Source organism: Crinia signifera, chromosome 7 (genome assembly GCF_055691185.1).
Source record: "Crinia signifera chromosome 7, ASM5569118v1, whole genome shotgun sequence".
In the NCBI taxonomy this organism is placed as follows: domain Eukaryota; kingdom Metazoa; phylum Chordata; class Amphibia; order Anura; family Myobatrachidae; genus Crinia; species Crinia signifera.
Window position 1 is genome coordinate 109,431,045 of NC_139223.1, and position 27,250 is coordinate 109,458,294.

A 27,250-nucleotide genomic window follows, 5' to 3' on the forward strand; every position below is an offset into this window, starting at 1 on the left:
TCTGATCGGTTGGTTTTTTATAGATAGATGTCTTGAAGCACCCATCTGCGATTGTAACACAAACATCCAAAAAATTAACCATTTTGGGGCTACTGACACTAGTGAACCTGATGGTGCTTGCAATGCTATTGAGGTGCTCAAAAAATACCTTCAACCTCTGCTCACCCCCTGACCACACAAAAAAAATATCGTCAATAAAACGAACATAAAGTGAAATAAACTGCATATATTGTTGATTCTGTAAAATGTGAAGTGATTCATAGTAATACATAAACAAATTGGCGTACGCCGGGGCCATGTTTGACCCCATGGCCGTACCCTGTAATTGTAGATGAAATGAGTTTTCGAACAAAAAATAATTTTTATGTAGAATGAAACTGATGAGCAATAAAAGAAATTCTGGTGGGGGGCCTGCATAGACTGGGCTATTAATGATGGCATGTCTAATGGCCTCCAAGCCTTGTTCATGTTGTATATTTGTATAAAGGCTTGTAATATCACATGTCACTAATAAGCAATCATCCGGTGGCGGACCAAAATGTTCAATCCTATTGAGAAAGTCAGTTGTATCTCTTAACACTGTAGGTACTTCATTAACGATCACCTGAAGAAAGTGATCAACATATTGGGAGATACACTGACAGAGCGACCCTCTTGAGGAAATAATGGGCCTACCCGGCGGCTTTATCAGGGTTTTATGTATTTTTGGGAGGATATAGAGCAATGGGGTGATCGGATGATCCTGAGTTAAAAATTCCTTCTCAGTATCATCGATCCACCCATTGCTCCAGCCCATATTTAAAAGGGAGTCAATCTCTTTTTTGTACACAGGGGTGGGGTCGTATTGTAACTTCTTATAACATACTGTGTCGGCCAATTGCCTTTGTACCTCCTCCACATAATCTGACCTATTCAGTACTACTACCCCACCCCCCTTGTCTGCGGCTCGGACTATAATACTCGTGTTATCCTTTAAGTTTTTGATTGCTGTCCTTTCTGCAGCACTGACATTGGTGTACGAAATTTTTTGTCTGCGCATATATGGTATTATTTCACTGCGCACCAATCTCATAAAGGTTGCAATCGACGGATTAAAGCACTGCGGGTCAAAGTCACTTTTGATTTTAAAAGGGTGGGGCTTACTATCAACTGCCGGGGGTTGTCTAGAGAAATAGTCTTTTAATTTTAGCTGTCTGTGAAATTTATGGAGTTCGACTTCACAGTCGAAGTCCTTTTGTCTATAGGTCTGTACAAACGACAGGCCTTTTGCAAGTACATCATGTTCCATTTTTGACAGCGTGTAATCTGAAAGATTGTAGACAGTTATTCCCTCCAGTTCTTTCCTCCCCTTTGTCTTCCGCCTGTTTTTCTTCCCTCCCCTCCTACAGCGCCTAGCTCTTTTTTGTTTTTGGCCCTGGTTGTCGAAGGGTCCCTTAAAAAAGGAGCACTACGATTGGTGGATGACTGGTCAGAATCAGACGTATGAGATTCAATGTCAGTATAGTTCCTCATTGGGCGTCTCCTCCCCCCCTGGGCCATTTTCCACGGACGTGGATTACCCTGAAAGAATACCCATGGGTAGACTCTAAGCTCTTTATAATCGTCACGTACCTTTTTATACTTCTCTTTTTTATAGGTAAGCAATTCCTCCTTGAAGGTATTGACACTGCTTTCTAGTTTTGTCAACCAATCATTTGTGGTATCAGCTTTCATGACCTCTAGGCCAGATTTTTCACAATCACTAATCTCCTTCTCCAGTTGAGATATGTCATAATTCACCTGCTGCACCACAAGAACCATCAGGTCCAGACTACACTGGTTCAAAATCTGACACCAATTTTTGCAGAAGTCTTTACTATTACGGCCTAGTGTCGGCTGGTTTTTAATTCTAAAACCGCGAGGTATTAATTTTTCACGATGATATTGGGACAATGTGAGTCCGTGTAGATTTAATTCTACCAACCTTTTCCTCATTTTAAATAAATCGCCATAGACTTCTGCTGGAGTATCAGTGTCAAATTTTAAACTCCCAGTGTCTGAGAACAAGATTTTGTTAACATCTTTGTCTAAGAATCGTTTGGTTCCTACCAATTCACCTGCATCAAAATCCATTATGTAATAAATGGAGATTAATAGCACAAACACAATTTATTTTTTCACAAAACAATGAGCTGAAGAAAAAAATTGCATAAAAAAACTCCACTCCTTAATTCATTAATCCAGGTGCTGGTTTGTCATATAACGAATCATATATGCAATAAATTTTGTGTGCTGGCTCTTATGTTCTAAGCCTTCAGTGGATTGGATCGTTGGATATAATATTGTATATGTGCCAGCACCTGCGGACTTTAACTCTAGGAGTGTGCGGTTTCTCCAAAATTTATTGCATATATATATATATATATATATATATATATATATATATTATACATTATACTGTACGGAAGCGGCACTTGAATAACTCAGCCAAACACTGTGGATAATAGCGACATTTCGCAGATTTAATCTGCTTCTTCTTCTGGACATGTACTGAAAAAGAAGTAGATTAAAGTTTTGAAATGTCGCTATTATCCACAATATAAAAATGAGGTATCTATTTGTATTAGAGATGTGTGGGCTCGGATTCCCCCCAGCACACTCCTAACCCTAACCCTCCTAACTCACGAGTGACAAATGGTGCCGGATTCTCGCGGTTTATATAGAGGTCCGGATCTCGCAAGAATCCGTCGCCGGGCAATGACGTTTTGCCCGCGTGCCCGGATCCAAGTCAGATGGGAAGCTCTGAGCGCTGCTCGGATCCGGACATGCGGGCAAAACGTCATTGCCCGGCACCGGATCCTTGCGAGATCCGGACCTCTACATAAACCACGAGAATCCAGCACCATTTGTGAGTTAGGAGGGTTAGGGATAGCAGTGTGCTGACTGAGCTTTGTTAGGTTAGGTAGGTTAGGGAGCTGTCTTGTTTTTGCTGCTGGGGCGACTGCCAGTGCCTACTAGTGCCACTGTCTGCTCTGCTTTCTGGTGTGTGCTCTGCACAGCTGGTGGCTGCCAGCCCAGGCAGTACCTGGCCACTTCAATCAGTATATGACTGCGCACTGTTGTTAACGTATTAACCACTTGTATACCAGTCTGCTTGTGCATCTGCTGTATAATACCTCCCTGCTGGTGCATTTACAGCGTTATATAGTAAACATATTCTCTGCTGGTGCATCTACTCTGCAGTCTGTACTGCCATATAAATATTAATATTAATACCAGTGTACTTGTGCATCTACTGCCGTATATATATATATATATATATATATATATATATATATATATATATATATATATATAGGAAGGAGCTGGTGCGGCACTCAGAGGAAGAATAATCGAGGCAAAAAAACTCACAGAGCCATCAGATAAACGACAACGTTTCAGTTGTATTAGAACAACTTTTGTCAAGTCTTACATGACAAAAGTTGTTCTAATACAACTGAAACGTTGTCGTTTATCTGATGGCTCTGTGAGTTTTTTTGCCTCGATTATTCTTCCTCTGAGTGCCGCACCAGCTCCTTCCTCGTTATCCCCCATCGTGAAGGCACCAGGCTACCATCGACTGTATTATTGGGAGTGCCTGACCAGTACTTTACTATATATATATATATATATATATATAGAGGACAGGGGTTTGGCACTCCTTGTAACAGCAAAAACAGCAGCGCCGGTGCCTACACAGAGGATTGGTAGGAGATTTGCGGTGAGGCACTCGTGGCAATTATAATCCAGAACAAAGCTAGCCAACAGGAGATAGCAGAAACGTTTCAATTTATTACTTCAAATTTTCGTCACCTGTCGAAAATTTGAAGTAATAAATTGAAACGTTGCTGCTATCTCCTGTTGGCTAGCTTTGTTCTGGATTATAATTGCCACGAGTGCCTCACCGCAAATCTCCTATATATATATATATATATATATATATATATATATATATATATATATATATATATATCTATACATATATATATATATATCTATATATATATATCTATATATATATATATATATATATATATATATATATATATATATATATATATATATATATATAATAATACCTCCCTGCTGGTGCATTAACTGCTGTATATAACTAAAGTTAACTATGTATACTCTCTACTAGTGCATCTACTGCCATATATATATATATATATATATATATATAATACCTCTCTACTGGTGCATCTACTGCCGTATATATAATATCTCTCTACTGGTGCATCTACTGCCGTATATATATAATACCTCTCTGCTGGTGCATCTACTGCCGTAAATATATTATATCTCTCTGCTGGTGCATCTACTACCATATAAATAAATTAATACCAGTTGACTCTACTGGTGCATCTACTGCCGTATATATAATATCTCTCTGCTGGTGCATCTACTGCCGTATATGTATAATATCTCTCTGCTGGTGCATCTACTGCCGTATAAATAATACCTCTCTACTGGTGCATCTACTGCCATATATATAATATCTCTCTGCTGGTGCATCTACTGCCATATAAATAATACCAGTCTACTGGTGCATTTCCTGCCGTATATATAATCTCTCTCTCTGCTGGTGCATTTACTGCCATATAAATAATACCAGTCGACTCTACTGGTGCATCTACTGCCGATTAAATAACAATACCAGTCTACTGGTGCATCTACTGCTGTAAATATATAATATCTCTCTACTGGTGCACCTACTGCTGTATATATAATATCTCTCTGCTGTTGCATCTACTGCCGTATATATATTATCTCTCTGCTGGTGCATCTACTGCCGTATATATAATATCTCTCTGCTAGTGCATCTACTCTGCTACCATTTAAATAATACCAGTCTACTGGTGCATCTACTGCTGTAAAAATAATAATCCCAGTCTACTATTGCATCTACTGCTGTACATATAATATCTCTCTGCTGCTGCATCTACTGCCATATAAATAATACCTCTCTACTAGTGCATCTACTGCCGTATATATATATATAATATCTATCTGCTTGTGCATCTACTGCCGTATATATAATATATCTCTGCTGGTGCATCTACTGCCATATAAATAATAATACCAGTCTACTGGTGCATCTACTGCCATAAATATATTATATGTCTCTGTTGGTGCATCTACTACCGTATATATAATATCTCTCTGCTGGTGCATCTACTGCCGTAAATGGATTATATCTCTCTACTGGTGCATCTACTACCATATAAATAATACCAGTCAACTCTAATGGTGCATTTACTGCCATATACATATAATATCTCTCTGCTGGTGCATCTACTGCCTTATAAATAATAATACCAGTCTACTGGTGCATCTACTTCCATAAATATATTATATCTCTCTGTTGGTGCATCTACTACCGTATATATAAAATATCTCTCTGCTGGTGCATCTACTACCATATAAATAATACGGTACTTGTATACCTTCACTGCTCCCATCGCATGCCATATGTAGAGGCATGTGATGGCATGAGATGCAATGCTAGTTTTGCGGGGTTTTTACGCATTTGTGAGAAAAATCGCATGCCATCGCGTCGCATGCCATGCGATGCGCTGCGATGGCATGCCGTATATATAATATATCTCTGCTGTTGCATCTACTGCCATATATTTAATACCTCTCTACTGGTGCATCTACTGCCGTTTATTTAATACCTCACTACTGGTGCATCTACTGCCATAAATATATAATACCAGTCTACTGGTGCATTTACTGACATGTATCCAGTGGTGCTGTCCTGTGGTGTAATATATTGCATAATGCCACAAAAACAATGGAGATCCAAAATATGGAGAATCAAATTGGGAAAGTTGAAGGGCTGCTTCCTCCTACTTCTGAATCTGCTGAAAATGCAAGTAGAAATGATGACATACATGATGATATGCCATCAATGTTGTCTGCCAAGGCCGATGTCCAGTATGGGATATGTAAAATCCAAAATGCCAAAGTTCAGTAAAAGGAGGACCAAAAAAAAGAAATTTAAATCATTGGAAGAGAAATGTAAAAATGGCAATGTGCCATTTATGACACAGAGTGGCAAGGAACGATTAAGGCCCTGGACTGTATTCATGACTGGTGGTTCAACTTCACATGACCATGCAAGCCCTCCTACTCCCCCATTTAGAAATTTGAAGAGAATTCAGCTGTCATCACAAACAAAGCAAACCTCTCTGCTCTGCCTACTAAAGAAGACATGTTATCACAAACCCCCAAGGAGAGTCCAAGGGTGTTGGTGGTTGCGATGCCTGACCTTCCCATCGCTGTACAGGAAGAGGTGGCTCCTTCCACCATTTTCAGCACTCCCTTTGCATATGCTGGAAGGATCACCCACAGTGCAGTTCCTGATTTATTGAAGTTGTCAATGTTGTAGACTGAGAGGACGATATTGATGTAGCTGGCGCTGAGGAGGAAGTTGACGAGGAGGATGCTGAGGTGGTTTGCTTAAATGAGGCACCAGGGGGGAAACAGTTGTTGCCATGGGATGAAAAAGCCCATAGTCATGCCTGGGCAGAGGGCCAATAAATCCAACTATACAGTCTGGAATTTTTTTATCCGAATCCGGACAACAAATGTATTGCCATATGTAGCTTATGTAAAGCTCCAAAAAGGAGGGGTAAGGATCTTGCCCACCTAGGGACATCCTCCCTTATACGGCACCTGAGGACCCTTCATAAATCAGTGTTTAGTTAAGGAACTGTGGCTAGCAGTCCAGGGACATCAAAATCCATTGGTCCTCCTGTTGGAGCCAAGCACCTGAAAAGCACACAACTCCCTCCTCATCAATTTCCTCCTTGATCCTGATTGGAGGGAGTCCTGCAGGCCATGTCACCAGCATGACTGACTCCTCTTCTATGCGGGATTCCTCCAGAGGATCCTGCAGCGCTATGCCTACTACTGCCGCTGCTGCTGAGAGTCAGTCATCATCCCAGAGGGGAAGTCGTAAGACCGCTACGTCTTTCACTAAGCAATTGACCGTCCAACAGTCGTTTGCCATGAGGACAAAATACAACAGCAGTCATCCTATGGCAAAGCAGATAACTGCGGCCTTGACAGCTATGTTGGTGTTAGAGGTGCATCCGGTGTCCGCTATCAGTGGAGTGGGATTTAGACTGTTGCTAGAGGCATTGTGTCCCCGGTACCAAATCCCATCTAGATTCCACTTTACTAGGCAAGCAATACCCGGGATATACAGGGACGTCAGAAAAAAATGTCCTCAGTGCCCTGAAAAATGCGGCTGAACCCACTGTCCTCTTAACTACGGACATGTGGACAAGTGGATCAGGGCAAAATAAGGACTATATGACTGTGACAGCTCACTGGGTAGATGCATTGCCTTCCGCAGCAGCATCTTCTGCACGCCAGCTCCTTCCAAGGCAGGCTACGCTGTGTATGACCGGTTTCAGGAAGAGACACAACGCCGTTAACCTTTTAGAGAAACTGAGGGAAATCATTTCCCAGTGGCTTTCCCCCCCTTAGACTCTCCTGGGGATTTGTGGTGTTGGACAATGCCAGTAACATTGTGCTGGCATTACACATGGGCAATTGCCCACACAATAAATTTGGTGGTGCAGCATTTCATCAGAAGTGACAGGAGCGTGCAGGAGATGCTTGCGGTGGCCCGAAAAATTTGTGGACACTTTCGGCATTTTGTCACTGCCTGGCAAAGGCTGGTGCGGTAGCAAAAACTCCTCAACCTGCCCTGCCATCAGCTTAAACAAGAGGCGGTGACGTGCTGGAACTCCACCCTCTATATGCTGCAGAGGATGGAGGAGCAGCAAAAGGCCATTCAAGCCTACACGGCCACCTACGAAATAGGCAGAGGAGCGGGGCTGCACCTGACTCAAGCACAGTGGAGGCTGATTTCCAAGGTTCTCCAGCTGTTTGAACTTGCCACACGTGAAGTCAGTTCCAATACTGCCAGCTTAAGTCAGGTGATTCCCCTGATCAGGCTGTTGCAGAAGCAGCTGGAGAAAGTGAAGGAGGAGCTAAAGTGTTGCGATTCCGCAAAGCATGTAGTTCTTGTGGATGAAGCCCTCCAATACGCTTTGCCAGGATACGAGGTTGGTCAATCTGTTAGTCAGAGAAATACATTCTGGCCACCATGATTGATCCTCGGTTTAAAGCGTATATTGTGTCACTGTTTCCGGCGGACACAAGTCTACAAAGGTGCAATGACCTGCTGGTCAGGAGATTGTCATCTGAAGGGGACCGTGACATGGCCACAGCTCCTCCTTCATTTTCTATCACACCTGTAGCTGTCTGGAAACAGCTGCGATTTCCCACACAACCCACTGGCGGAGATGCAGGGCAGGCATGAGGGAGTTTGGACATCTGGTCCAGACTAAAGGACCTGCCAATGATTGCTGACATATCTACTTTCACTGCATTGGATGCTGTCACCATTGAAAAAATGGTGGAGGATTACTTTGGTGACAGCATCCAAGTAGACATGTCAGACAGTCCTTACCTGTCCTGGCAGGAAAAAAAGGCAGTTTGGAAGTCCCTGTACAAACTCAGGCTCTATTTTACTTGAGTTGTCCCCCCTCCAGTGTGTACTCCGAAAGAGTTTTTAGTGCAGCGGGGAACCTGGTCAGTGAGCGGCGAAGGAGGTTGCTTCCGCAAAATGTGGAGAAGATGATGTTTATAAAAATGAATGATCAATTATTCAATGAAGACCAGGAATTGCCTCCAGAGATTATAACGGGACCTGCGATTGTGGAGTCCAGCGGGGACGAATTGATCTGTGAGGATGAGGAAGTACACACTGAAGGGGGCGAGGAATCCGAGAAGGAGGATGACGAGTGATGATGACATCTTGTCTCAGTAGAGCCAGTTTATACAGGGAGATATGAATTGTTTTTTTTTTGTGTGGGGCCCAAACAAATCAATCATTTCAGCCCCAGTTTTGTAGGCCCTGTCGCTGAAATGTTTGGTTTGTTAAAGTGTGTATGTCCTATTTCCGCAACATAAGGGTGGGTGGGAGGGCCCATGGACAATTCCATCTTGCATCACTATTCATTAATCCCACTGCTGAGAATCATTGATATGTGAGATAAGTGGACTCTTCTTTAATCGCATACAACTGTTTGCACTCAAGTGGTAATAATCACAGAGCTGAGCAATCCCACTGCTGAGAGTCATTGATTGCTGCACGAATCGTCCACTTCTCCTCAGCTGGTGGCAAACACGATCAAGCCAGATAGTGATCTTATTGGATTTTAAACTGGCAAAAACAGATACACACTCGCAGAACAACTCAGTGCTGCACCAATCACCCACTGCTCCTCGGATGGTCGTCGCCTTGTTATATCTGGTCAGAAGTTTCCACTCTTTTGCAGCTATTGCATTGCTGCATGAATTGCCCACTGCTCCTTGGCTGGTGGTAAATACGATGAAGCCAGATAGGGGTCTTATTGGATATTAAACTTTGCTTGTAAGTCAGGTTGAAAGTCTCACCTAGCTTGCTATAAAAAAGAAAGTTGATGCAGTTCTGTTGGCACCTCGTAGCAGATCTCAGTGCTGCACGAATTGCCCACTGCCCCTCGGCTGGTCGTCGCCTGGTTATATCTGGTCAGTAGGTTCCACTCCGTTGCAGCTCCGCAGTGCAGCTATTGCATTGCTGCACGAATCGCCCACCGCTCCTTGGCTGGTGGTAAACACGATCAAGCCAAATAGGGGTCTTTTTGGGGCCTAGTGTTTCAAACTGCCATCCTGTCTGCTGCTGCAGTGCCACTCCTAGATGAGCCACGTGTTTGTGCCGCACACTTGTGTGGCTTAGCATAGTTATCCAGCTACCTCGGTGCAACCTTTTGCCCTAAAAACAATATAGTGAGGTGTTCTGAATATACTGGAAATGAGTGGAAATTAATGCTATTGAGGTTAATATTAGCGTAGGAGCAAAAAATAAATTAATTCTGTGATTTTAGCAGTTTTTATGCTTTTTTTTTTTTAATCAGAACCCAAAACGTTTAGGGGGTGTTTTGGCAAAACCCATTAGAACCCAAAACCTGAAGGTAATCAGAATCCAAAACTCAAAACGCGAAAAGTGGCCGGTGCACATCCCTAGTTTGTACCAATGCTGTGAGTAACAACCTACATATCCTGCTACAGGCAGATTGAAGAGAAGCCCTGGTAAGTTTGCTGTTTTTCTTTCTATGGACGGGATGTTCCAAGCAACTGCGGTACATCCTGTCACACATCTCAAAGACATTAATCGTACATGTACTAACATACATGTATGCGATTAGTATCACAAAGGGCAGCTCTTGCGATAAGAGCTTCCCTTTGCAAAGAATCAGGTGAGGCAGTGCGGGGTAGCAGGGGTCGTGGGGGTCGTGAAAAGAAGACCATAGTTGGCACTAGGCTGCACTCCAGAGGCAAAGTAAGCTTCAAAATGACAAGTATATTAGAGTCTATGTTTTGTGATGATAAATGCCTTCATCAGGACACTGTAGGCTATAAGTGTGTCCTGACAAAGGGTTTCATTACTCTGAAATGTAGACTCTAATACACTTTATGATGCTGGATGTACAATAGCTTTAAAGCACTTCATAGTTCATTCAGATCTATTACATTTTTTTCCACACATATACTACATTCTCTAAAAACCTTTTATTATTGTTTTTATTACTATAAATTATGTCCTCTTTTTTACCACAGGTTTCATAAGTCCTCCTAATATTGATAACAAGTGATATTTTTTTCTGATAAATGTCATTAGCCATTAAATTATAATGCACCCATTGCAAATTCTGTGCTATATTTTATAGAGTAGAAGGTATGACTGTAAATTTGTAAAGTTTGATCTGATAGTATGATTTTACTGTTTGTCCAATAGTACATATATAATGAATATGCAGTAATACATGCAGAAAAAAGAAGAAAATCAAGGCTTGAGAATGTGAGCTTTATATTGACCCTTTACGTGGGTGACATTATATTTAGCAAAAACATAACTTGGTTAATCAATCATGGCCAAAGCCTAACACTACTACTATGCAGAGGTGTAAGTTCATCACAGTTGCCTAGAGGCAAGTTAAAATATGGTGCCCATTCCCCTTAAAAAAGGTGTGACGAGGTCTGAAGGGTTAGAGTAAGACTTAGAAGATTCAGCCGTTTTACACTAGTGGTGGTGGGTGTACCGTTGCTTGCTGTAGCGCAGGCTGAGTGGTACCAGACATGAGCTTTCTAGTCCCCTATGACAGGTGGGGTCAGAGCTTCTGGGACAGAACTGATTAACTCTGCAACAGCAGCCCGAGCGACACATAGCTTCATTGGAAGAGCTTTGGTCGCACTTGGATCACACTGGAGCCCAGAGGCAGGAGTCTCCATTGCCTGTCAAAGTTACGTCGCTACTACTATGTTACTAAAATGCTGTACATAGGGACTACTGAGACATATAAGCTACATTTCGCTATTATACCTGGTAGAGATCACGTACCTTACACCTGCTAATCCATTGGATGGTTTTTCATTTTTATCTGAAAACTACAACACAAGAACATTTTATTTTCTCATTATAGTGTAAGACTACCATTACCATTATGAGGCTATCTTGTTCACATATTCATTTTAGTAAAGTCACTTTATGCATCCTTATAAGATATGTAATCCATATAAAATATACATGTGTAAAAGATATTATTATAGGAATTCTTGAACTGACCCTTTTATCTCGACATGTACCCACAAAATAAGAAAAGCATGTTACACATGTATGTTTTGCATCAGGGTATAGCCAGACTATGCCAGTTTAGGTTATAATATTGTTTAATTAATTTTACCCAGAGCAGGCAGTGGAGCTGGAATAGAATGGTCCACATGACTATATATGAAGCAGTGGCGTAACTACAGTAAGGCAGCCCCAGCAGCCACTTGGGGGAGCAAGCAGCAGCAGGGTCTGTGTGGGCGCCGGCACTCGCTCGACGCACAGACATGCTGCTGCCTGCCGCTGCACACTGACGAGCACTGGAGGCGAGTCAGCTGGAGCGCGGGTGGGGCCATGGCAGAGATGACAAATTCCCCCACTGATTCAATTGACTGTACACAGAGCCGGGCTATTGGTTACTCTGTACAGGATGGGCGGGCTGATGGGCGTGCTAGGGCGGCCTGGGATGCGTCAGAGCCTAGGGAAGCAGCAGTGTATGCTGGTCTCTCTTCCTCTCTCCTGCTTCAGCTTCTCCGTTATGCAAGTGACATCATCATGTCACACGCTGGGGAAACATGTTGGAGAGGAGCCTGGAGAGGAGGGGGGGGTGCGCCACAAACTTTTTGGCAGGGGGGAGCAAAATTTATAGTTACGCCACTGATATGAAGAGAAATCAGTACTGGTTATTCTTCATATATATTATTTTCTTCAAACTTTTTAGACACTAGCTGCATTAAAGTGGGCGCAGGGCTAATTACTTTTGTTCAGGATGGTCCACCTGTCATAAAACTACAACTACAGTTAATAAAAGAAAGGTGAAAGGATTTGGGAAACATCTTGTTATCTGAATTGAGCTGAGGTATAAAGAGGGAGTATATGCAAGAACAAGGATAAAGTATACATGGTTTACAGGTATATAGACATATGCGTGCATTTCTGACTGTGTATACAACAGTCAAAACAATGGTCGCCAGTAGCACTAGGCCCCCTACTAGTGGGGCTCCCCAATCCAGATATACCCACAATAGTGTTACTTGGCGCCCTTACAATAAATGGTGATTCCTATCTCTCTTTCACTTTGTAATATGTACACAAATAATAATTTTTAAAACATATAACATTTATTAAAAAGCTTTTAAAACACTTTTTCGAGTGAAGTTCTTTACACAGTGGTATGTTTCACAAAGATTGTGGATGAAATGTAACCAACGCGTTTCGTCTCATTTAGTGAGACTTCATCAGGGGTATTTAGTATTTAAACACATATTTTATGCATTCGGTTAAGGTTCTTCAAATAAGACAAATTATTAGCTGACCATCTAGTGAAGTGAATGAACCCTTCTGTACTGGGTTAATTTCCTGTGTTAAGATCATGATAGTGTTTTGCCTTGGTAAGGTCTTTTTTAACAATGGATGTGGAGAACCCTTTAAATGGGGGATGAGATGTTCCCCTGTTAGACTGGGTTATTCCCCCGTATGGTTCATTTAGTGAGACTTCATCAGGGGTATTTAGTATTTAAACACATATTTTATGCATTCGGTTAAGGTTCTTCAAATAAGACAAATTATTAGCTGACCATCTAGTGAAGTGAATGAACCCTTCTGTACTGGGTTAATTTCCTGTGTTAAGATCACGATAGTGTTTTGCCTTGGTAAGGTCTTTTTTAACAATCGATATGGAGAACCCTTTAAATGGGGGATGAGATGTTCCCCTGTTAGACTGGGTTATTCCCCCGTACGGTTCAAAGGGCAATCCAAATTCTGGTTTATTAAGGTAATGGCCTCTGTATAACCTCTAACTCGTAGTAGGGAACTTGTCTCCTAACAGGTATTTTTTCGGATATTTTTTCAGAATAAATGTTTTAAAAGATTCCTGTGGTATAGGTGCATGTGTTCTCATCAGAGTCCTACAAGCAATATATATATATATATATATATATATATATATATATATATACATATGTGTCTACAGTCTGGTTCTGTTGGCAGCGAGTGAAACTACATCTCTTTCTCAAGGTCGCAGACTGGTTTTTGAAGCATTTGCTTCGAGCAGGCTTACTAGTATATAAATATATTTGCAGGTTTATGCTTATTTTTTTCTAATAATATTAATTATATTATATGCAATGCTAATGCTGTTTAGAATTTTGTTATATTTAAATACAGGAATTAAAATAATTAATCTGTGCTTTCAATCCCAAAATGTATCTTGCCACCATCATTATTTTCGTTCCAAGCATCCTTATCACAATATTTAACATATAATTATAGTCTTCCCTTGTTGTCATTATTCTCTAATTCCTTCAAGTAATGTTTATTCAGCCTAAACCCTGTTGACTACATGAAATATTACCTATAGTTATACAAGTCTCCAAATATTGATGACCAGTACCAGCTATGGCCTTTATTTGTTTTGATGCAAGAGATAACATTGCCCTACCTATCTGTAAAATGTAACATTCACTGGGGTTACAGATGTCATAGATGTCCCCTAGACTCCCTACTGCTTTAATATATGCGAATTGTATCACAAAGGGCAGCTCTAGCGAAAAGAGCTACCCTTTGCGAAGCAGCTGGCAGCGGGTGAGCGGTTTCCCGGCAGCTCTCCCCCCTCCTCCTATGTGGCTGATTCTGCCTGCTGCTGTGGGGCTCCTCCTCCCTGCACCCGGAAGGGGATGTACGGGGCTGGGGAGGAGGAGGTCACTGGCCCGGGCAGCACAGCCGGAGGTTTCCCAGATGCTGGTGAGGGGGGAGCCGGGTGGGTCTGTGCGGGGCATCGGGGGGTCTATCCGGGGCTGCGGCAGGTGGCGATTAGAAGCATATAGGTTTCTATAATGTATGGGGGTATCGCCAGCATAAGCAGACGATACCCCCAGCAGCGAAAACCTGGCGAGCGGGTTTTTCGGCATACCAAAATGGGGTAAAAACCCTGATAGCAGAGTTTTTACCACATTTTTCCTTTAGTGCATCCAGTCCCCGATCTTTGTCTCATGGCGTAATACATATAATGATATAATATCCTTTTGGTAATGGCATGTATAAAATGTATTGCAATTTGCTCTGAAGGTACAGTATATCTCTGTACAGTATATGATTCACATCTCTGTGCATATTTATTAAGGATGAGCGAGTTCGGATCCTAGAGATCTGAACTCTGCAAAAATCTGAGTAGAAAATGAGGCCGAACGTCGTCTTCCCACTGTCGGACTCTCGCGAGACCCAGACTATATATATAAGTCCTGGTCATCGGCGCCATCTTCATTCCCGCACTTGATTGCAGACAGCACAGACGTTACCCGTGCTGTCTGCTACTAGGGCCTGCCTGTAATGGAGTCTGAGAGGGGCTGAGAGGGGGCTGCTACAATAGGGGACACCTAAGGGGGGGAAATAATATGGGGGAAACTACTATGGGGGACAACTGCTAAGGGGAAAATCTACTATGGTGGACAACTACTAAGGGGAAAACTACTATGGCGGACAACTACTAAGGGGAAATTACTATGGGGAACAACTAGTAAGGGGGAAACTACTATGGGGGACTACTGCTAAGGGGAAAATCTACTATGGCGGACAACTACTAAGGGGAAAACTACTATGGCGGACAACTACTAAGGGGAAAACTACTATGGCGGACAACTACTAAGGGGAAATTACTATGGGGAACAACTAGTAAGGGGGAAACTACTATGGGGGACAGCATCCTGTGCAGCCCCCATAGTGTAGACAAATAGTACATCCTGTATATCCCTATAACAAGTGAAGAGAACTATATAAAATATGCTTAAAACTTAACTGTCCCTCTTTTTGACCATATAAATCAGCATCGGTTTTGCCAAATTACTGCCCCACTTACCTCTCTGCAAAGTATTGCATTGCCAATTACATCAACGACTACTGTATGTGCAGATTTCTCTGTCAATGACACAGAACACTCCTGTCCGTCTGTCAGGAAAACCCGACCTGTTACTGTACCAGTGACATTTAATTTCATGTATTCTGGATCCTGAAGAACAACAGAGCACAAGAACATACATCACACTCACTCAGTGAAAATACAGTTCTATTAAAACCTACTATGTTACTGCCTGACATATCCTGGGGCAACAGAGGGAAGTTTGGAGAGCAAACAATGGATTTAGTAAAAGGATGACATACAGTATATATATAAATCAATGCAAATGAAATGTGGGATCGAGCGGTGATAGCTAAGAATACATAATAGATGAGGGATCTTGGAATATGACAGCTTTAAAGCCCATACACATACAAGATGAAGTGAAAGATATTGTTTAGAAAGAACTTTCTGAACGATATCTTTCACATCATCATCTCATGTGTACGATTCCGAGCGTAGTTAATGATAATTGATATCTACTGAACGTGATATTTACTAAACCGGGAGCCCCGCGGTGATGTCACTGAACGATAATGGTAGCTGAAATCGTTCAGTGTGGATGCAGCTGATATGGTTAACTATATCGGCCGTGGTTCCCATTGGCTAGTGTGTATTGGGTTTAAGACAATGGGCGGAATGTATTAAAATACATCGCCGCCCTTCGCCGCCTGCCGCGATGCCAGAGCATATGTACTAACATATGGGGCTGGCATCGCAGTGTGGTGACTGAGACCCCCTGTGATACCTGTACTGTGGTGTACACAGACCCCCCCCCGGTCTCTCTCATCTCCCTGCCGCCTGCTTCACCCCTTATGCCAGAGACAGCTAAGCAGGCTGTCCCCGGCGCCTCCTCCCTCCCCCTGCAGGTAGAAGGACGTCCGGCTGCTTTACTAGGGGAGGAAGGGCTTACCTGGACTAAGGTAAGCCAGAGGGAGGGGGACAGGGGGGTCGGCGGGTTTGCGGCGTTGGAGTCGGGCGGTGAAAAGAAGCCTATAGGCTTCTATAGGGTATCGCCACCCAAAGGTGGCGACATCCTACAATGCGGTATCGTGGTGGCGGCGTTTTAATACATAGGAAAATGCGGTAAAACTGGGATTTATCGCATTTTCCCCTTAGTACATCCCGCCCAATACACCAATTAAACAATGCAAATCCAGTAACTGAAGCACTATAATAATATTTAATCACTCACCCCAAACACAAACACTATGAATCTAGAAATTACATGGAGACTTTATGAAGAAAGGCACATCAGGCTGTACATTTGCAATATATGGTCTACTGGTTTAGCTTAAATATTCTGTACTGCTGTTAAAATTCCAGTAACATCTAGAGACCTGATAGGTACATATAACTGCTAGGCAGGGGTTAAAGTGAGGGGGAACGGGGTGGAACTGAGTTCCACCACCTCTAATGGTGAGGTGGAACATTTTAACCTCCACATTGGCCTGCACAGTTTTTCTCACAGAAAAGCATTCTAGTTTGCAGGGGGATGCCAAATACCCTACCACTGGCCCTGTGTCTGCCTAATGGGGGTAGGGGAGGGTGGGTAATTAGGTGGCATAGAGAAATGAGTTCCCCCACCTCTGCATGACTACTTTAAGCCCTGCTGCTAGGTCACAGTGTCCCACAGGACTTATGCAGAGATGCATTAAATGTATTAAAGAGAACTAATAATAGCAAATTTTTCATTAGATATGTAATTAATTTGTGTTGACAAATGCATCCTACATCAACAACACAGTGGGTGTGTGAGTGTGTGTGTGCTTAGACTGATGTTGTTACCTTGAAGTTTGTGGTATCCAGAATCGGCTGTGAGAGCTGAGTGTTTCCCGGAAGTTCAATTCTAACATCACCTTTTGCAAAGTTCAACACCTGTAAGTAGCTTTCTCCAGCTTTGGGAATTGGAGGATTTGTCTCCTATTTATGATACAAAAGTAAAAGATGTAAAAGAGGTAAAACATTTTCATTGGTTAAAAAAAAAAAAAACACTGACCATGTCCCCTTAATCTCAAACATCAGTGGAGGCATAGGTGGAAACTTAATTATAATGAGAGATTCAGAATTTTGCAGTGTAAATGATTGCTGCTTTACAAAAACTGGAGATTTCTTACCAAATCTCTCACTTTCTGAATCTCTCATCCTATTAAACTTCACCCATTGTTGAAATAAATTTTGTGATAACCGATATTTATATTTATATATTATTACCTACGCCGCAAACCCGCCGACCCCCCTGTTCCCCTTCCTCTGGCTTACCTTAGTCCAGGTAATATTTGTATTTATATAATACAAATTATAAAATTTCAGAACCAGTCATAGAACCTTGCATTCTGGTGGAATCGATGCAATAAAGAATACAGTATCTATCCTTATGTATCAATGCCTATTTCCCTATAGATTGTAAGCTTACGAGCAGGCCCCTCCTACATTTTGACTGTCTGTAAATACCCTGTTTGTTGTATCACTGTCTCCTTTGTAAAGCGCAATGGAATATGCTGCACTATATAAGAAACTGGTAATAAATAAATAATAAATAAAGTTAAACACTTATTCAGCTCTGCCATTGGCAGGAGATTTAATAAATCCACAGTCACATTACACTTGGTGCAGGAGACATTGCAGCATTTTACTCCCCAGTTCTGGATGTGGTATTGCTATAGTTCTTTATATTCAGAACCTCGGGGCTGGTTACTTTCAGAGTTGCCCCCCCCCCCCCCCCCCCCAGGCCACCAAACCGTGCCATCTAGTGCCTATGCTGAGAGCTGCCTGGATATCTGCCTTTCATGGCAGACAACGAGTTATGGATGGATACACACAGTGTTATAAATGCTCTGACCATTACATTCCCTTCATTCCTACATTTGTTGCTCTGACTTCTATCTTTAAATAGTTTGTATGCTGTCCTCATATATGTGCCACTCTATCTAGGCAACCTCATGAACACCCCTTCACTGGCACATGGGCCCTTATTCAGATCTGATCGCAGTACAAATGTGTTCTCAAAATGGGTAAAACCATGTGCACTGCAGGTGGGGCAGATGTAACATGTGCAGAGAGAGTTAGATTTGGGTGGGGTGTATTGAAACTGAAATCTAAATTACACTGTAAAAATAATACAGCCAGTATTTACTCTGCACAGAAACAAAATAACTACTAACTCTCCTGCAGTGCACAGGGTTTTGCCCATTTTGAGAACAAATTTGTACTGCGATCACATCTGAATAAGGGCCATAATTCCATTATTGGTTCAGTGAAGAACCTGGCAACTTTAAATTGATGCTGGAAAAACAGTTATTTCTGTGACCTCTGGGTAAAATATGTCCCTCTCCCTTGGTATTGTGATTCTTGCAACACAGTGGCTTGTATATTGTTGTTAGGGGGTCTTTTGAAGACACTATAGTACTTTGTGTAGACCTTGCATACATTTTTTCTGAAACCTTCCTATACATTAGTGCGTAGATAATTAGGTCTACAAAAATGTGACAAACTGCAGCTTACATTAATTTTGATCTCTATTACACAGGCAACTGCAAATGCCAGAGCCGCCAGGATCATCCCAATTGTCATCTTTGGAATATGCCTGAGGGTGAAAAGATGGTTACTTTCTGTCATTGTTGTCCAGATCAGTTTCCTTTACAATTAGAGAATAGCAGGATATGCCACTAATACAGTATTTCGTACTCACTTTAAATTTATCTTGCACAGTCTAAGAAGAGGGTATATGCCGAGGTCAAACACAGGGATCAGGATAAGAATCAGAAGTGGATTCAGAATCTGGTAAAAAAAAAAAAAAAGTATTATGTATCATTCAAAGAATAACCCTAATGAAATTTACAGCATGGTCACCTCCCGGTCGGCAGGCCCAAAACTCACTAAAACCGGACCAGCCACGCACCCCCTGGGCTGGCCGGGCCGCGGACCACGCAACAGCGGGCAGCGACGTGGCACTTTTCCCAAATCCATAATGGCCGCGGGAGGGCTGCTGCGCATGCGCGACAGGGCACAGCACCTCCCATGGGCCTCTCCATTTTCCTACTGTTGCTGCTGCTTCCAGCAGCTCCATTCCCCCTCCGCCCGGCTGAAGAGAGGTGCCTCCAGATGCTCTGCATCTGGAGGCAGAGAGCAGGTATGTAATGAAGCACTCATTACATACATCATCACCACACCCCCCACATTACATACGCCGCCACGCCACCCCCCTGCATTACATACACCACTGCCGCCGCTGCTACCACCACCCCCCACACCGCACTACATACACAACCGCCCCCCCCCCCCCCCACCCCCCGGCTGCTGCACGATTTTCCCCGGGCTGGATTCAAGTCCCAATCCGCCCCTGGTTAGACATATACGATTTGGCCAATTTCCCCCCATTTTTTCATCTCGATACGTTGGAATCGGCTGAAAAGGGCCCAAAACGTATAAGTGTATGGCCAGTTTAACTTCTACTTTATTACTGTTTTATTACTGTTTATATTTTAAATTGCCATAGAGCATGCTGGAAGTACTGTAGGTGTAAGTAAGTGTTAATAAATACCTGTACTTGGTCTGGTTGGATAACAAAACCTTTCTGAAAAGGAAAAAAGAAAAGTAGAATAAAAAAAAACAATGAAATTGTGCTTTATTGTTGGTATCATAAGTAGAATCAGAGCCGCCAAGAGGTATGCCAGGCTGTGGTAAAAGTTTGTGGGCGTGGCCTAGGCCACCCCCCACCTCCCCCCCCCCAAAAAATGGTTAGGGGGGTGAAAAAACACTATAAAGTTGAGGGGGGTTTCTAATCCCCCCTCCCCAAACCTACAGCATTTGCTGCGCTGACAGCAGGCTCAGCATGAACTTTCACTCTGCCAGTGAGACACTCATGCTGAGCCTGCTGTCAGCACAGCACATGCTGTAGGTGTGTACTGATAAGGATAAGAACTGGTGCAATTTTCCACAACCATTACATACAACTCCAATATTGGTCTAATAAGCATGTTGTTTTTGTACAACCTATTTCGTGAGAAGGACTTACAAAACCCTATGGCTTATTGATTGCTTATTAAGATTTTGCATTTGCATCGATTGATACTGATATTGTTTATAATAATATATGTAAATGCTTGTTGTTTGTTTGTTTTATTAATACATTTTATTCTAGTGTGCACCTTTGAGCACCCCACGCTTCTTTTTCTTCTTGCTTCTATTTGGAGGTTGGCATTCCTCCAGTGTGGAGGCAGCAGTTTGGCACAATACACCCATATATCCCCTAGTGCCTAGACAATTTCTCTCAGTCAGTTATCCTGCACTGTATTCAGTATTCTCCCATTATTACCAGTCTGTTTCCTTATTGTTTTCCTTTCTCCAGTTCTGGTACTAGTCTCCGTTTCTCCATTATTTCCATCTCCATCAGCCTGTGTCTACTTTTATTGTCTGTCACTATTCATTATTTCACTCTCCAGCCTCTCAGCCACTGTCTCCCTCTCTGTTAATCTCCCAATAGACTTCCTAGTTTCCACCTTGCATTTATAGTTCTCCAGTCTCTTAGTAAGAACCTCCTTTCTGCCAGCATGGATTTGGGTCAATTGAGGATGAGCTTGTACTACCACCAGTGATGTAAGTCCTGTTGGCATGCAGTACCGGTAGGTGAGCCTAGCCTTAAGGGTAACGGCAGCTGTTATAGGCAAGAAGACCTGCTGGTGTGTTCTACAAGTGTCAACCCTGGGTGCACAAGGATCATTGCTCTGAAGAGCCAACTTAGACAGAAACCAGCCCTGAAGAGGTCACTACCCTCAAGTTCAGATCCACCAGTTATAATAGCCCACCGAAGAACAGATTCAGAGTGAGGTTTTCCTACGTATTGGGATTTTAGCTTAGTCCTTTTACATCAGTGTCTTTTCTGTCCATTATCGTATATTTATTTTATTTCCTTTTATTTGTTTGCGAATAAACATTGTGTGTTTTAAAATCCATAAATTTATGGCACACACTTATTTTAAACATTGTTTATTATCTGTGCGCCAATCTATACATTTTTCCTACTAGCATCTTCCAAAGAGTTGGAGTTTTCTCATGTACAGAGACAGCATTGTGTTTTCGTTTAAGGGCGCATCTGTTTAAAACCAACACCCTGCACAAGGTATTCTAATTCTAATCAAGATAACGGATGGTGGAACTGAGTTTTTCCAATATAAAGCTATTTGGTAGCACTTTTGTGTTATTAGATTCTGGGTGTGCCCTAGGTATATCAGAAATATAATTAGATAAACGATATTAATACTAATAAGACATATAATAAGATCATATGCTCCTTTTATAATATTGTAGTGAATGGGAGCTAGCATGGGACACACTTATTGGGTCGACATGCATTAGGTCGACACCATTAGGTCGACATGCAGAGAAGTCAACATGGGTCTATGTTGACTTGCGTGTAGGTTTACATGGGCTACGTTGACAGTCAAAAGGTCGACATGGGACTTTTCACTGTATATTGAGCCGAGGTGCCGACAGGCGGTGTTTCATGCCCTACCATCCACTAGGGCGTGATGGGAGAATAAAATGGTGCCTGAAGCATGGCGAGCGCAGCGAGCCACACAGTGCTATGAGGGGGGGGGGGGGAGGGGACTTGCTGTGTGTCCCCCCCCTTTCCAACAGTGGCAGCAGCACACAACTCTACAGCATGTGCTGTGCTGACAGCAGGCTCAGCGTGAGTTCTCACACTGTCAGTGAGACGCTCATGCTGAGCCTGCTGTCAGCACAGCACATGTTGCAGAGGTGTGAGCTGCTGCTGCTGCCCGAGAGCGCAGGGGGGGTTGGACCAGGTCCCCTCCAACTAGCCTGGGCCCCGGTAATTAGTAAACGCCCCCCGCCCCCTCAGCAGCCCTGCCTGTTGGTAATGGAACACATGCAAGAATAAAAAAAAAGTATACAAATTTTACTTGTCCACAGTGAAGACCATTTAAGACAGTGCCACCAGATGTTTGTATGCACATACCTAACCAACTGTGAATGTTTAAACTATAGAATTGCTAATCCTCACAAATGAAGCTCGGTAAAAGTGTGGAACATATAACATGTGGAATTTATTACCCAAAGTGACTGCACCAATCCTGCATCATGTTTACTGTGCTCTCTATGGGGGTTATTCTAGTTCATTCTTTCTGACAAATTCCTTCTTAGATGGACAAAACCATGTGCACTGCGGGTGGGGCAGATGTAACTTGTGCAGAGAGAATTAGATTTGGGTGAGTTATTTGGTTTCTAGCAGGGAAAATACTGGCTGCTTTATTTTACACTGCAATATAGATCTCACTTTGAAGTAAAACCTCACCCAGATTGATTTCTTATTTAAGGTATGTGAAATGTAAATGTTGTATCTGTATCCCTCTTGAGAAAGGGGTAGTGACCCCGAAACGAGCCGTTGAGGCTGATGATACAATAAAGACGTGAACCCTGTTTACCACAGTGCCGTGTCGACTCCCGGTTTTCTGGGGATCCTGCATGCTATATATATATATATACACACACACACACGCACGCGCGCGCGTGCGCACACACACACACACACACAGATCGCTTCCGGTTTGTATGGAAAAAAAAAATCTCCACTTACAAAATCAGAGTTCATTCTTGTTGCTTGTAGAGTCCACCTAGATCCCTGAAACATCAAACATAAATATTTTTAGCATCGGAGCTACAATTGAATATTGAGAATCCTTACGATTTTATAGAGCCAAACACAAATTAGGTGTGTACAAAGAGTGGGTGTGGAAAAACTAATGTTTTTCACAACTTTTCTCGTTTTTCTCTCATTTTTAAATTTTTTGGGGGGGCGGGCTATCCAATTTGGTTGGCCAAAAAAAAAAAGGTACTTGTTTGGATGCGATCAAAATGATTTTTTAATTGTACAGGCACCCTGATGGGTGATTACTATGTTAAATGCACCCCCATTGTTAACACCACCCCCACTATGAACGCCAACCTGAAGCATGGTGAGCCCGCGAGGGGCGGCGGTACGCGTCCTCCAACCTTTTCATACCCCCACTATCCACGTCGGCGTGGAGTTGATTCCATATAGTGTGGCGAGCATAGCGAGCCACCGAACCCGAAGCGTGGCGAGCGCACGGGGATTACTGTACTTCACATGTATTCCACGTACTTCACATGTATTCTCGCTGCGCTCGCCACGCTTCGGGTTGGCGTTTATAGTGGGGGTGGTGTTAACAATGGGGGTGCATTTAACATAGTAATCACCTATCAGGGTTCCTGTACAATTAAAAATTGTAATTGTAATTAAAAATTGTAATGGCATGCCATGCAACGTGATATTAAAATTGTACAGTGAGGCTCTTAGGACCCGAAAATCGGGTCCAATCGCATACCTTAATTAGTGGTATGCGATGGCATACAATGGGCACCGTGCTAGGAAACAAGTACCAAAATAACATGTCGTACAAAAACACACAGGTTCAGTGAAATCTTTTTATCGTTGTTGCTAGAAACAGCCTCATTTTTTCGCTGAAAAAAGGGGCAGTTTTGGGGGATTTTGCTTTGCCCTGTCATGGCTCACTCTGGCTTATCAGGATTAATTAAATAGGCCATGGGTCCTCAAACTGCGGCCCTCCAGATGTTGTGAAACTACAAATCCCAGCATGCCTTGCCACAGTTTTCCTACAAGTGAGTGTTAAAACTGTGGCAAGGCATGCTGGGATTTGTAGTTTCACAACATCTGGAGGGCCGCAGTTTGAGGATCCATGAAATAGGCACTGGTGACACCATGGTGACACAATTTTCAGTGATAAATAATTACAGGTAATTAAACCCCCCCCCCCACACACACACAAAAAGTTACTTTTAAAATATTTGAAATGGAGTTTCAAATATTTTAAGGATCAAAATGAGAATAACAATATTATACCAACACATAATTATCTTATTACCATTTCAATAGTAACAAGATTTTTTAATTTATTATTTGAATCATAAATAGACATGTAGCATGATGTAGACATACCACAAACTGCAATATCAACATGTTAACTGTCCATTCATTTAAACTGCTCTATAGTTTATTGCCCTCATGCCAGTTACCTGCTGGTCAAACAGTGCCCAGAACATTGGCAGCGGAATATAGAGGAATAGAACCTTCGTTACCATTTTCACTTCTGCAATCAACTTTTTCTGGAAGGCAAATTGCATTTTGTTAGATTTATCCACGATAACACTGATAAAGGAATTTAAACACAGCTTATATTTGTCCAATCAGCCCATGAGGAGACATATTCCATTTTCTCTGAGAGTTATCATAATTCATTAAGGGGGACAAGTTATAGTAATAATCTAATGGTGACCATATCCATGCAACTTCATGTGGGCAACATTGTATCATTACAGTATATTATTATTTCAAGATGAAGGCACCATTGATAATGCCAGAAAATAATACATATTACAGGTTGAGTATCCCTTATCCAAAATGCTTGGGACCAGAAGAATTTTGGATAGAGGATTATTCCGTATTTCAGAATATTTTTATATTTCATTGATGTATCTTGAGGTATCTTGCATTTATGATGTATAACAACATCAAACACATGAAATACACACAAATATATTTTATTTGTGCATATAACAAGGTTTCAAAATATGAAACAAAGTTTGTGTGCTATCTCAGACACTAATTTTGAATGCCAAGCAATCATGTCCTTGCACATATTTTGTGCCTTTTATATATATAATATCTTCAGTAGTGCTTTTAACAAAAAATATATATATTCACTTTCTGGAATGTATGGTCTTCGAATAATTTGGATAATGGATGTTTGGATAAGGGATACTCAACCTGTACCACAATCATAAATTTCAAGTTTGTGTCTTTTCTATGTAAAATAAATCAAGATGGTTGTTTTAAATGTGTTGCTTTGCAAAGCGTTTATTTCCCAGTGGTTTTCCTGCAGTTTGGTCTATAGTAAATTATGAGGTTTCAGAAAACATAGCCAAACAGCATTTTCCATATACCACCTGTATATCTAGTTTGTATTCTGAAAATACATTAATATTGTATTCATTTGTTAGAAGAATGCATACTGTATGAATTGTTTAGAAGAATGAAGTTGGTATTGCTGAACTGAATGAGGTCATTCATCCATCTGGCAATGTATGTTACTGAGACTGTTGCAATGTTTATTCTTTATCTTTACACAGTCCAATTCACTCTCCCTCATTGTAACATATCCAGTTGAATCAGATAAAACATTCAATGATCATTTGATTCATCAATCTGTCATTAACCACAACAAGCCTAGACATGGTAACCTTTCAATATTATCTCACCGGATACTTCTCAGTGGCCCAGTCCAACCAGTGCTCTCTCTTGGGAAATGTTTTGGAGCGATGATTCCATCGGTTCTTTATAGCATACTAATACAAACAAGAAACACAGAGCTCACTCTCACTGATCAGTTTTTGCATGTGAGGTTGGAAATAAATCAGAATTTAGTAATAATTGTTTGCATTTGTTGTCACTATTATAAACTACAGTAACATACTAATTAAATCGGTACTTGTGACTTATCTGGGCACCCGATTTTCTTCATCGCACCTAAAAATCGCGTCAAATCGCATTGCATACAATCAGATTGCATGCGATGCGATTTGCAGCGATTTTAATATGTGAAGGCACCCAGATGCCTGTTTCATATGTGAAATGGCCCCCCAGACCCCATTTTTAATTGTATACCCACCCTGATGGCTAAATGCCCCCCATTGTTAACGCCACCCCACTATCAACGCCAACCCGAAGCGTGGCAAGGGGCGGCGTTACGCGTCCTCCGACCTTTTCATACCCCCACTATCCACATCGGCGTGGAGTTGATTTTATATAGTGTGGCGAGCGCAGCGAGCCACCGAGCCCGAAGCGTGGCGAGCGGACGCGGATACCTTTGAAGCCCGCGGGGGGACGCGTATAGCTGTGAAGGTATCCACGTCCCCTCGCGGGGCTCGCTGCGCTCGCCACGCTTCGGGCTCGGTGGCTCGCTGCGCTCTCCACACTATATAAAATCAACTCCACGCCGACGTGGATAGTGGGGGTATGAAAAGGTCGGAGGACGCGTACCGCCGCCCCTCGCAGGCTCGCTGCGCTCGCCACGCTTCGAGTTCGCGTTGATAGTGGAGTGGCTTTAACAATGGGGGTCATTTAGCCATCAGGGTGGGTATACAATTAAAAATGGGGTCTGGGGGGCCATTTCACATATGAAACAGGCATCTGGGTGCCTGTACATATTAAAATCGCATCAAATCACATCGCATGCAATACAATAGCATACAATGCAACGCGATTTTCTCTTCAAGGGAATTTCAAGGGAAATCGCGTCAAATCGCATGCTTAGGGTACTGGCATACAATTTCAACATCACCCAGATAAGTCACAAGTACCATTAAATCTATCAGATAAAAAAGTTACATTTATAGGGCTATACTAGGTGAAGGATGTGGACACTGGTAAGAATGAAAGAGCTGGTGTAATACTAACTGATGTTCAGCAGGGCAGAGTTACAGCGCTTGTAAGCAGCGAATTTTGCTGCTTCTCGAGTCAACCTGAATTAGGCCCATAGTACATGAAGAATGGAGTGTGGAGAGGCGCAAAAGGAAGGAATATAGCAAGTCACAAAAGAAAGGAGCATGGA

General features: G+C 42.3%; 1 protein-coding gene across 1 annotated transcript in view; it reads right to left on the reverse strand.

Annotated features, from left to right (window-relative positions):
• Positions 1-27,250, reverse strand: part of SLC15A2 (solute carrier family 15 member 2) — a 101,891-nt gene that overhangs the window by 23,792 nt on the left and 50,849 nt on the right. The window contains exons 10-18 of the mRNA XM_083153613.1: positions 25,899-25,985; positions 24,657-24,746; positions 23,179-23,223; positions 20,125-20,157; positions 19,273-19,361; positions 19,086-19,167; positions 17,370-17,504; positions 15,543-15,692; positions 11,483-11,529 (exon numbers count right to left, since the gene is read on the reverse strand). Coding sequence (XP_083009739.1) covers positions 11,483-11,529; positions 15,543-15,692; positions 17,370-17,504; positions 19,086-19,167; positions 19,273-19,361; positions 20,125-20,157; positions 23,179-23,223; positions 24,657-24,746; positions 25,899-25,985 — 758 coding nt within the window. The remainder of the gene's footprint in view (positions 1-11,482; positions 11,530-15,542; positions 15,693-17,369; positions 17,505-19,085; positions 19,168-19,272; positions 19,362-20,124; positions 20,158-23,178; positions 23,224-24,656; positions 24,747-25,898; positions 25,986-27,250) is intronic.